This window comes from Vicugna pacos, chromosome 4 (genome assembly GCF_048564905.1).
Source record: "Vicugna pacos chromosome 4, VicPac4, whole genome shotgun sequence".
Classification (NCBI taxonomy): domain Eukaryota; kingdom Metazoa; phylum Chordata; class Mammalia; order Artiodactyla; family Camelidae; genus Vicugna; species Vicugna pacos.
Window position 1 is genome coordinate 32,222,902 of NC_132990.1, and position 11,600 is coordinate 32,234,501.

At 39.0% G+C, this 11,600-nt stretch overlaps 1 protein-coding gene across 2 annotated transcripts; it reads left to right on the plus strand.

Moving 5' to 3' along the window:
• The first annotated feature begins 4,700 nt into the window (after window positions 1-4,700).
• On the plus strand, window positions 4,701-9,903 carry RLN1 (relaxin 1). 2 transcript variants are annotated; one of them, XM_006208144.4, is made up of 2 exons: window positions 4,701-5,129; window positions 9,496-9,903. In XM_006208144.4, the coding sequence occupies exons 1-2, from the start codon at window positions 4,868-4,870 to the stop codon at window positions 9,831-9,833; spliced, it is 600 nt and encodes a 199-aa protein (XP_006208206.1). In that variant the 5' UTR covers window positions 4,701-4,867; the 3' UTR covers window positions 9,834-9,903. The 2 variants fall into 2 exon arrangements, with proteins under 2 accessions (XP_006208206.1, XP_031532807.1); XM_031676947.2 differs by lacking the exon at window positions 4,701-5,129 and adding an exon at window positions 5,315-5,437.
• Window positions 9,904-11,600: the final 1,697 nt, after the last annotated feature.

Below are 11,600 nucleotides of genomic sequence, written 5' to 3' on the forward strand. Positions count from 1 at the left end.
TATTAAAATGTAATCAACAACACCAAGCAAAGCTGAAGAATGTTGGCGAGGGATTTTGCAATAGAAAAACAGTTGAGTTACCTCCTCTGGTATCTTGGGAGCAGCTGGTACCAAATTCTCCCTCCCTTTTTCTTTCCCATCAGCACCTGGCCAAAGACCTCCATGACTTTGCACCCTGATACACCTGGGAGTCAAAAGAGTGTAGGTAACACAGCAAGGGAAGCAGTAGCACCAGAGACAGCCACTAACTCTGCCTGAGCAACAATTCTTCTTAAGCAACCAGGGTGCCATGCCTAATTCTCTCCAGGATGGTGGTCTCCCACCTTCTCACAAACCTTACAGAGGGTCACCCCAGTGCCTGTCCCAGGGGTGCACAATCAAAAACATTATCTTCATGACTGCCCCCAATCTGCCAGTGATGATTACCAGGCTAGATGAAGTGAATGGAATGTTCTAGCTGGATCCTTGGTAATTGGGACTCAAGAGCCAATCAGTTCAGGTAGTTGTTCCCACCTTCACAAATGGGAATGTGGGAGCCTCAGAAACCACCTGCTAAATACAGGCCAAACCCAGCAACATGTAAAGCTGTGGTATAGTAAATTGATGACAATTCTTGTCTTGGGAATGAGAGTATTTTAGGGTGGGAAGAGTTGGCAAAACTGGCAAAGACATAAATTATGCCCAAAGCATAAGCCTAGAGGAATTGGTCGTTCTGTCTCAGGTGGCCTTTGCCATTTCATGGAACCAATTAATTAGCCAAGAGCAGTTCATTAAAGCCAACCAGACGTCCTCAGTCATGAGTAGTCCATCTTCTTTTTGATGCAAATTCTTTTTATTGCCTCCTATTCAACCAGTTGGTTATGGCATGCCCATATGCAATATTCAACACTGATGCTGGAGAGATGAGACTGGCAGCAGTCTATCAGTCACATACTCACAGCCCAGGATAGGAGGTCACTGCATGCCACACAAGGCTACATGGGAGCTGCACTCAGAACGGAGTGAACAACCAAGGGCTGTGTGAGGCAGGCCTTGTAGCATCAGGAGAGTGAGGTAACCCCTGGTTAATGTGACAGAATGTAACTTGCTCGGAATACTTCCACGGGCTGGCAAAGAAATGAAAGCCACTACTCAGAGATAAGCAGGAACTGTGCCTGGTGCTCTTGATGAGGGCAGTTGTATGGCTTCGGCACTTTACTGTGGGAGCAGAGTGGGGAGGGCAACTTGTGGTTAAGCCATTTAAGCCCACCTCCCAGGTTCACCTGACATTAAAGCAGCATGTAATATCTAATGTTGGGCCTTAATTTTGGACTCCGTATATTAACATTTATGGTGATCAATAAAACTAGTATATTGGGGGACCTCTTATTGAGTGTCTACTACATGACAAGCGTGTATCATCAATGAACAGAACTAAGACTCCTATTCACAGGGAGTTTCCATCTGGTGGCATGATTCTTTCTGAATATTCCCTTAGCACATATATTATTGAGTAGATAAAAGGAAAAAGAAAATAATGAAGTTCCTTATCTTTTCTAATCTCTTAACCAAGAGATTTCAAAAGGTTTGTTAACAAGAGGACTTTCTGAAGATCCCGAGTTTCTTTCATTTTGTTGTTTCAGTGTTCTTGGTAAAGCAACATGACAACCTGAAGTGAAGCACGTACACTCTATCTCTATGAAAAATACAGTCAGCACTGATTTTTGACCAGGATGCTTGAAATAATACAAAGATTCACCTCTCCTTCTTCCCCAAATCTCAAATAAATAAGAGAAATATACAAACCAAAATAGATCCAATGCAGCACTGAGTATCATGGGGATGGAGTGGGGTTGTCTGCTACTGACAGATCAGAGAAAATCGGAATTTACTATACGACATAAAGCTTGTGAAAAAACTATTAGTGGTGAAACAGAAAAGATCAGAGTCATTTTTAAAAGAACCGCTGGCCAACACCAACTGAATGTAGTAGAGGCTGGAGGGTGCTACAGATAGAAGGCTATGAACAAGAGAATTCAATAAGGGACTACAGAACTTCAGAGGCTGTCTGTCATTCAGGACAAAGATGTACGTAAGTGGACGTTCTAACCCAGAAAAACAAGGGAAGTGGCCAGGAAACATATAGCCTGGGAAGGACAAAATGCAGCCCCCCAACACAAAAAAGCAGCTCCACAAGTACTGCCCCCGCCCATGCCCCTCACCCTCTCCTCCACAAAATCCCGGGAGGCAGACAGGGCTCCTCGCCCCAGAGGCTGAATTCACTACTTCTTATTATATGACCAGTTTTTGAGTGGTACAAAGATAATCTGTGGTCACTCATCAAGTATAGCAGTGAAAGAATTACTTTTCAAAGTTTAAAATATGTAATTCAAGAGCTACTAAAGAATACCTAAAACTCTCATGAGAAACTGATAAGTGTAAGCTTAATTTATTTCTTAGATAAAAATTTATTTCACACATATATATGTATCACTTAGGATTGTGTTCTCTATAGATAACAGAAAATGCTACAACAGTGGCTTCAAAGAAGCCTGTGGAGTAATTATCTAGCCCTGTTAAGCATCTGAATGATGCCAGCAGTGTTCTCAACAGTTTTCCTGTCAGCTCGTATTTTCCTCCTATTTTCCACACATTCTTCATCCAAAAAGGATGCTGCACCTCTGGGTCTCAGTGTTTGAGTTTCAGGTAGGAAAAGGAGGAGGCAGAAGTCTTAGTGCCTGGATTACAAAAGCAGAGGCTTTGCCAGAAACTTCCATATGACCAGAACTATGTTACATGGACACTGCTACCTGAAGGAGACTTTAGAAAAATCATTTCTACTACTAAAGATTGAGCTGAAGTAGACAGAGTTGAGACAGACAAGGAAGGGGGAAGGGTCTAGGAAGAGGCTGAGGCAGTTTCATTTACTAGCACTGTAGGTTTGCTTACTGCTTTATCCCTCCAGTGACTGTTTTAAAGACTCTGATGTTTACCTATTAACTTTCACCATGCAGAATAATTGCACCTGGAGTTGGATCCAAGGAATTCAGTGGAACCAAAGAAAGCGGGCTTTGGAATCCGGAGGACGTGACTAAGAATCTCATGTCCAACACCTACCTGATGTGTGCAGGGTGTGCATTTGGTTTTTCTCTTTAAAAGAGTTTCCTTGGTTTTCAATTTTTTTTAAGTATATTAAACGCCTCTTAGTTGTGTCCATGAACCCTGCATTTCCCTGTTACACGTAACAGTAGGGCAAGCCCACATCTGGCACATGTGCCAAAAACAAAGTCACACAAGTTACTTGACTACTCTCAACTTGCTTCCTCTCTCTGTAAAATGGGAGGATGGTCGCTTCATTGAACAGCTGTGAGGATGCTTCAAGACCACCTAAGTAAACTAAAAACTTATCCCCCTGGAAATGTACATTTTAAATGAGAAATTACTTTGCAGGATAGCCTTACAAATAGCTTATTTTTTGAAATGACTGTCAATTCACAAAAATACCATCAAATCTAAGTTTCCAGGTCTGTCCCAAACTGCTTGTCATAGGGGAAACCAGTCTAAAATCGCTACCTGTGACAATCCCACAGCTTTGGTCGGGCTTTCTTTCTTTCTTAAGAATTATGCAATGCTTAGCATTTGACCAACCTAGAAATTAGAATTATTCTATTCTACAACTGTATTTATAACTAAGTGATTGTTGACTTTTTATTTTAATTCAAAGTTACCCTAACTTCCTCCAAGTCTCTAATTTACATTGTGGAGCTGAGGTAACCTAGTACATTAGGAACACAGCAAACAAATTATTGAAACATGAATCTGTTTGCACTTACAAGTTAAGTTTTCATCCATCTAGAAAGGTGTAGTGAACATATCACCTCAAACTGTGTTGGATTTTTTAAAGTTAAATTAGAAGGTGTTAAAAGATTTCTTTCACAAAATACAGCAAGCATTGAACAATTTTTTAAAAAGAACATAGTTTTTGTGGTGTAACCTGTTACCAAAATATTCTTTCTGGAATTGTGAGACTCATTGCTTGCTGGCTTGCTTGCTTTTTTGTTGTATTTTGATTGGTTTCTGTATTTCTCCTTGTGTGTGTTCTTCAGTCTCTAGGGATACGGAATACAATCTCAAATTATAGTACTGAAGTAAAGAGTTTCAGTCAAACTGTTTCTCACAGGAGTCGAAAGAAAGTCAGTGGAGAAAGTGCATTGTAAACTAAGATAGTATACAAGCTTAACGTGACGCACTGAGAATTTCAAGGTGTTACCAGGATTTCATAAAGAAAAATCATCAGTTCTCCCTCTCTTGTCAGCAATATATCCATTCATTCATTATATTTTCATGCATTGATACACCAGACACAATAGTAATTCATCTAACTATAATTATATTTAGATTACAAAGTTATGCAGCAGATGTTCATGTTGGGTTGTAACAAGATGGGTGATTTCAATTTTACTTCTGTTGCGATAATTCAGTGTAACGGCCATGTTTGGTTTTTTAATAAAAACTTCAAATATTGACTAAGTTTACGTAAGTAAAAAAAAAACTGTTTCAGAATAAGAAAAGAAAGAAAAACACAACTGTAAATGCGCCAATAATCTAACCATGAGCAAACAGATGAAAGTTGGGAGGGGTGCACTAGTGCTGGGAAGAGGGTGGGGAGTGCGGAATTCCAAGGAGGTAGGTTGGGAAAGGGGTGGAGCTTGGACCCTTAACTCAAGGTCTAAGTAGTAGCCAGAGGGCTATAAAAACGTGGAGGAGCCAGGCAGGGAAAGCAACCGAAGGTGTAGGATTTGCACGCAAACGGAGGCCGGTAGGCAACAGCAGCTGCAGTATCTCCAGAAAGACTGAAACGCCCACAGCAACACAGATCAGGTCCAGGATGCCGCGCCTGCTCTTGTCCCACCTGCTAGGTGTCTGGCTGCTACTGAGCCAACTTCCTAAGGAGACCTCAGGCGAGCGTTCAAACGACTTCGTTAAGGCATGCGGCCGCGAATTAGTCCGCCTCTGGATCGAAATCTGTGGCTCTGTCTCCTGGGGGAGACCGGCTCCGAGACCGGCTCCAAAACCCGCTCCGAGACCCGCTCCGAGACCCGCTCTGAGCCAGGACAAGAAGCCTCGGCTGAGATCTGGACCGCCAGCAGGTGAGAGCTCCCACCCCGGGTTCCCACTGGTTGCTGTCGGTCGGCCGACCAATCGGAACGGTAGCCCGCCCTACCTCGAGACTTCATTGGCTGCCGCGCTCAGCCCTTAACTCTAAAGCCGGTGCCTCCAAGTTTGGGCTTTTGCCTTGTATCTTGCTTTTTCAGTGAGGAGCTCACCAAGGATTGCACCAGAGGGAGGGAGGGAAAGCCCCGAGACCAGAAAATGGTCTCACCTGAGAGGTTCTTGTTGCCCTTCACCTCTTGGCAGTCAGGGTGACGGTGTAAGGAGAAGGGGGAACACAGACCAGGTAAGTGTCCAAAGACCGCAGGAGGTGGGGCGTACTCGGAGGGATCCTAGAGACAAGATCCCAGGGCATGAGGGCAGGCTTGCTGGCAGCTGGGGCAACTGGACTGGGCATCTCGACCTGGGGCGACAGGGGGCAAACAGTGAGGTGTGAGCTGGTTATCCAGTATTTGCACACCAAAGAGCATAGGGCAGAGACCTCTAATTGGGTCCTGAAGTGGTAAACACGAAGAGCCGTCGATTTGATGACTCTCCCCTTCGATTTAAAAACAAACAAAAAAACAAACAAACCTGGCTGTAACCGATGACATCGAAAACTTCCCCTTCAATTTTATTTTTATTTGTAAGCCTCACCAAAGGGGAGAGCCTAGCTTCTGACTAATTTGAACTGGTTCTTGAAGTTCATTTGTAACAAAGGGGACTGAAAAGAAAGAAAAGGGCCTGATGGCCTATAAGGAAAACTAAAGGGGACAGAGAGTGTAGGGAAAGTGTGCCCTTCTGACAAACACAGCTGAAAATCTGACTGATGCTTCTAGCATTTGGAAGGTGCAATGGATTTTCCTTAAAAGCATGAGCAAGAACTGAGAACTGAGTACAGCTTAAATCTGGAATTTTGTTTTAAACCCACTTTGTTACTTATAAGGCATTTATAAAGATATTGGAAGTTAAGTTTAAATAGCAGGGGAACTTTCATTGGAGGCATAGGCTAGTGTCATGAGTGTAGGAGCTCATATTAAATTCAGAGAAGGCAAGCTCAATTATGAATACGTGTTTCATATTTTGTAACATATATGCAATTTATGATAAACCAGAACTGTATTTTACAGGCTATATGTATATTCTGTAATGGTGACACTTGGAAAATTATTGTGAACATTAAGGACATTTACTTCCCTTTTATGGGATTTAAAGCACGATTATAAAATTACTTACATTTTGACATCATTGGTCAGAGATTGATTTACTTAATGCAAGTGCTTATATAATTTTTGTATCATATTAATAGATGAGTACTGCAGAGTTTAGGAATTTAGTGATTCAATGTAGGGAACACCACATTGCGTTGCATTCACTGAATTCATTAATTCACTCCTGAAGAAATAACGTGCTCGTATGAAACGCTGAGAAGTATACATAAGACAATGAGAAAAATGCAAAGATAGATATTAAAGACTTTGAAAAAATGAGAATTTAATGAGAAAATAAAAATATCTGTATTAAAAGAGGAACTGGAAAGCACTGTTAACATATGGAGATACATGTGTATATCTCCTGCATTTTCATTTAACATCATATAGTGAGCACTTTCTCTCATTGATATTCTCCAAAAATAATTTAAAACTTCTTCCTATTATTCCATATCATAAATCTACTTCAATAGACATTTCTCCAAGGAAGACATACAAATGGCCAACAGGTACAAGAAAAAATGCTCCATATCGCTAATCATCAGGGAACTGTAAATCAATACACCAGTGAGATATCACTTTAACCTATCAGGATGGCTATAACCAATAAACAAAAGACAAGTGTGGTTGAGGATGTGGAGAAACGGAAACCCATGTGTACTATACTTTTAAGAAAGCAAATCTGTGCAGCCACTATGGAAAACAGTGCGGCGGTTCCTCAAAGAAAAAAAAAAAAGATCCAGCAATCGCAATTCTGGGTATTTATCCAAAAAGAATTGAAATCAGGATCTTGAAGAGACATTACTACTCCCATATTCATTGTAGCAACATTCATAATAGCCAAGGGGTGGAAACAACTTAAATATCCATCCACAGATGAATGAAGAAAAAAAAAAGCAGTGCATGTATACAACTGGCCTAAAAAATGGAGGAAATCCTAAAATATGCAACAACATGGATGAACCTGGAAGACATTATACTGAATGAAAAAGCCTGTCACAGAAGGACAAATATTGCTTGATTTCACTTCTAAGTATCTAAAATAGTCAAACTCATAGGACCAAAGAATAAATGGTGGTTATCAGGGACTAGGAGGAGGGAAAAATGGGGAGTTGCTAATCAACATGTACAAAACTTTAATTATGCAAACTGAATTAGTTCTAGAAATCTGATGTATAACATTGTACCTATAGAAAATTATGCTATATTGAACACTTAAAATTCTGTTAAAAGAGTAGATCTCACGTTAAATGTTCTTACCACAATTTAAAAAAAAAAGATACCTGAGATCTCTGACATATTTTCGTGAATTTCTCTGTAACTTTAAAAATATTTCAAAATAAAAGTTTTTCAACTGTAAAAGAAAAAGTGCCAAAAAACATAACGTATGAATAAATCAGGCAGACACTACAGATGGTTTGCTTGATTCATTAACTAACTGGCTTTAAGACTATGGAGAGTTACTATCAGGTTTTCTCTGTATTCAATAAGGCCCCAGCTAGAGACAGTTTGAGTTAGAGCCAGGAGAGTTTTTTATCAGGAGATTGAATTGAACTTGGGATGTCTTACCCAGGGAAAATGCAAAAACTTCTGACTACCAAAAAGTAGTATAAATTCTCATCTGTCATACCAGTTTAGAACTTGAATGAGAGACAGCATTAGAAGGAAAAACTAAATGCTAGAGTATTGTTTTCTTTCTACTGAAAACTCCAACCGTTGAAGCTTGTTGTTGATTGAAAGGAGAGTTAACTGAGATTCTTGCTACAGAACTCACAGAAAATGGACCATTACTGCCTGGGCGAGGGGGCATGTTGGTTACCCAGGAATCCTCCTTCCATGCTTAGATTTAGATCTCTTAACCTCATTGTTTTCACTATTTCAGGAGAAATGCCTTATTAATAAGTTGGAAAGGACAGTTTTGCTGTCGATGAAGAACAGCAAGAACTGATCCAGGTTGCACTATAATTTAAACATCATCTGTGTTTCTCTCTGTTTTTGGTGCTATAACTCTCAAAAATGATGTAATAAGGATAGGTAAGGTTAGGAGAGTTTTTTGAGTGCAGGAAACGTTTACTATTTATTTATATCTCCTATTTGGTAGTGCTGAAGACACGAAAAGAGTCAGTGAATGTTCAACTGAACTGAGTGGGTATAAATAAGGAAGATGTCAACTGGTCCCTGAAGGTTCCCAGCCTTCCAACCTTCCATTGTTTGCCCATCCTGGGATGCTGCTTAAGAATAGATTCCCTTCTGAAAGAACACACAGAACTTGCATAGTTCCTGATCTACAACACTGGAACAAAAACCATACACAGTACATCAGTCAGGGGACGCACGCCACAACAGATAATAATCTCTTAGTCAGTGATTTGTTGGTTAGTGTTCTTTTAACCCATTTCTCTATTTATATATATTTTATTTATTTATTTTTATTAGTGGGGGGAGGTAGTTAAGTTTACTTTTTTATTTTTAGAGGAGGTACTGGGGATTGAACCCAGGACCTTTTGTATGCTAAGCATGTGCTCTACCACTTGAGCTATACCCTCCCCCTAACCCATTTTTCTATTTAATGTAAAATACTATTAATTTGTAGTAAGTACTCTGGAGAAGAAAAATTGTTAGACAGATGCATAGGGGAATCAGACTAGTATCTCCTGCCAACTATATCAGAGCAGTTGAAAATTCTGCCTTTTTAACTGTATCCTGAAGCAGTAACTTGGCACCATGTGCCATGATAGTTTAAAATAATTAATATGTTTTTCAAGGGTGACTATCATAACTCAGAACTTGCTTCGTCATGGTAGAAGATTACTCAGCTAAGAAAACGTCATGTGTGTTTTGGATGGTCAAGATGACTTCAGAAGTGTCAGGGAGGGAAAAGTGCTATGAAGAATGTATTAAGGGGACATAAGGAGAGAAGACAGAGGGTCCGAGTGGAGTAAAACAGAACCTTGGTAATGTTCTAGTACTTCAGTTTAGTACTGCCCAACTATAATAAATTAAGTTTTTTAGGTACTGGGGCACTTGCTGATTCCATTTTACTGTTTAATTGTATTGAAGCAATGCTTTCCTTTATGTCTGTTCAAAATTTTAGAGTTTTCCTGATGTTTCTTAACATGAGTGTTTTTTCTCCTCCCCTTCTTTTTAAACTTAGAAATCATGCCATCCTCCATCACCAAAGATGCAGAAACCTTAACTACGATGTTGGAATTCACCCCTAATTTGCCACAGGAGCTGACGGCCACACTGTCTGAGAGGCAGCCATCGGCAGAGCCACAACAACCTGCTTTAAAGGACTCAAACCTTAATTTCGAAGAATTTAAGAAAATCATTTTTGACAGACAAAATGAGGAAGAAGACGAGAGTCTTTCAGAATTAAAAAACTTAGGCTTAGATAAACATTCCCGAAAAAAGAGACAGTTACAAATGACACTGGGTGAGAGATGTTGTCAAAAAGGTTGTAGCAGAAAAGAAATGGCTACAGTATGCTGAGCTGAAGCCAGCTGCGTATTCCATCTAATGTTCACATTTTTCTCAATGGCACATTCACTGATGCCTCTGTCACCCCACTGATTATCAGAATATGAGAAATCATCTTTAGTGCTTAGATTTCCCATCTGATGTGTAAAAATATGTCGCTTATATTACTGTACTTTCTGCCAATAAATTTTTTATGCTAGATGGTATTTTTGTCTTTTTAAATTCATGATATCATTATGTTACTACTATTTTTTTTAATGCTGCTGGCTTAAAATTACAATAAAATCTTAATCACTTTCGCCACACATAATATCTCAAAGAAAATTTTAAAAATAGGTAGCTTAATAAAACATCATGTCTTGTATTAGTGAGAATGGATATGTCTACTTTTAAAATTTGTATCTGATTAATTATAATCTGCCACCCACTCTTTTTTCTCCAATCCTAATGCCCAAATATTCTTTCACTACTTAATGTCAAGTGAATTATTTTAGTAGCAAAAAATAACTTACACAGCACCTAACACAAGTTATATAAAAAGCACCAAAATGTTTTTATTGATATTAAGTCTTAGATTGAATATACAAAGAGTCACAACACTTGAGCTTTTCTGATAAATTTGAAAATTTTTGCGTCTTATTGAACTATTACAAAAAATCAAAAGGGACCCTAAATCAATTTAATTTAGTTAGGGCCATTATAAACTCAACTATTTTTCAAACTAGGATTCTTATCTTAATTCTGCTGTCTAAAACACTAACAAGTAAATTATGTTTTTAAAAGAGAATATTGTATATATATGGAGAGATAGAGAGAATAAGCAATTTAGTGTCACATATTACAGGAAAAGTGGTTTAGCAGGGAAACATACTTCATGTTTGCTATTTTAGAATTGAGAAACCATTTCTGAAACAAAATAACTGTGAAATGATATGAAACCTTAGCACAGTAAATAAAGAAATTTATCACCTTGTACTTAGCTAGTTCCTTTGACTTAAATACACCTAAATTTTTAGGCAGTATTTATTTTAAAAAATACACTTAACTAGCAATTTAATTTCCATCAAATGTCTGTAAACAGAATTTAAAGGGACTGAAACAGCAACTTTCATACTTCAAATTCTCATACATGATTAATCAATTATTAATCAGTAATTAATCCAAAGCTTTATTAAGTCTTCACTAAGGTCACCTTGTAAAACTTTGTAAATGGCTGCAGAATCTCAGAGTCCATAAGCCACCTTGGACACAGCCAGGAAGAGTGCTGTCTGAAATGGAAAATCCAACACAGAGAACAAGCGACCAGGAAATTGACAGCCCAGACAGGACAAAGTCATCTCCATGCACAAGAGATATCTCCTCAGACTGCTTTGGCCCTTGTCCTCATCTGCTTCTCCACAAAAGCCCCAGAGGCAGGACTCCTAATCCCAGAATCTGTATTCACTACCTCTGATGAGATGATCACTTTTTAAGTGGTACATAGACAGTCTATGGTTAACTATGGTTAACTATCTACTATAAACACTCAGATAATCAGTTAACATCTTTAAGATATCTAATCCTCAGGCTGCCAAAGCCCTCCTAAAGCTCTCATGAGAAACTGATGAATGTATACGTAATTTCTCATATTAAAAAATATACTCTATTTACATATGTGTGTCAGTTAGGATTGTGTTTTCTGTAAGTGACAGAAAACCCTACAATAGGAGTTTCAAAGAAGACTGTGGATTAACATCCAACCCTGTTTAGCATTTGAATGATGCCAGCAGACTCCTCCCA

Excerpts from the sequence above, each read along its gene's own strand:
- RLN1 (XM_006208144.4), top strand. The coding sequence starts at position 4,868 with ATGCCGCGCCTGCTCTTGTCCCACCTGCTAGGTGTCTGGCTGCTACTG. Across the intron at positions 5,130-9,495 it reads GAGATCTGGACCGCCAGCAG|AAATCATGCCATCCTCCATC; the intron begins GTGAGAGCTCCC and ends TTTTAAACTTAG.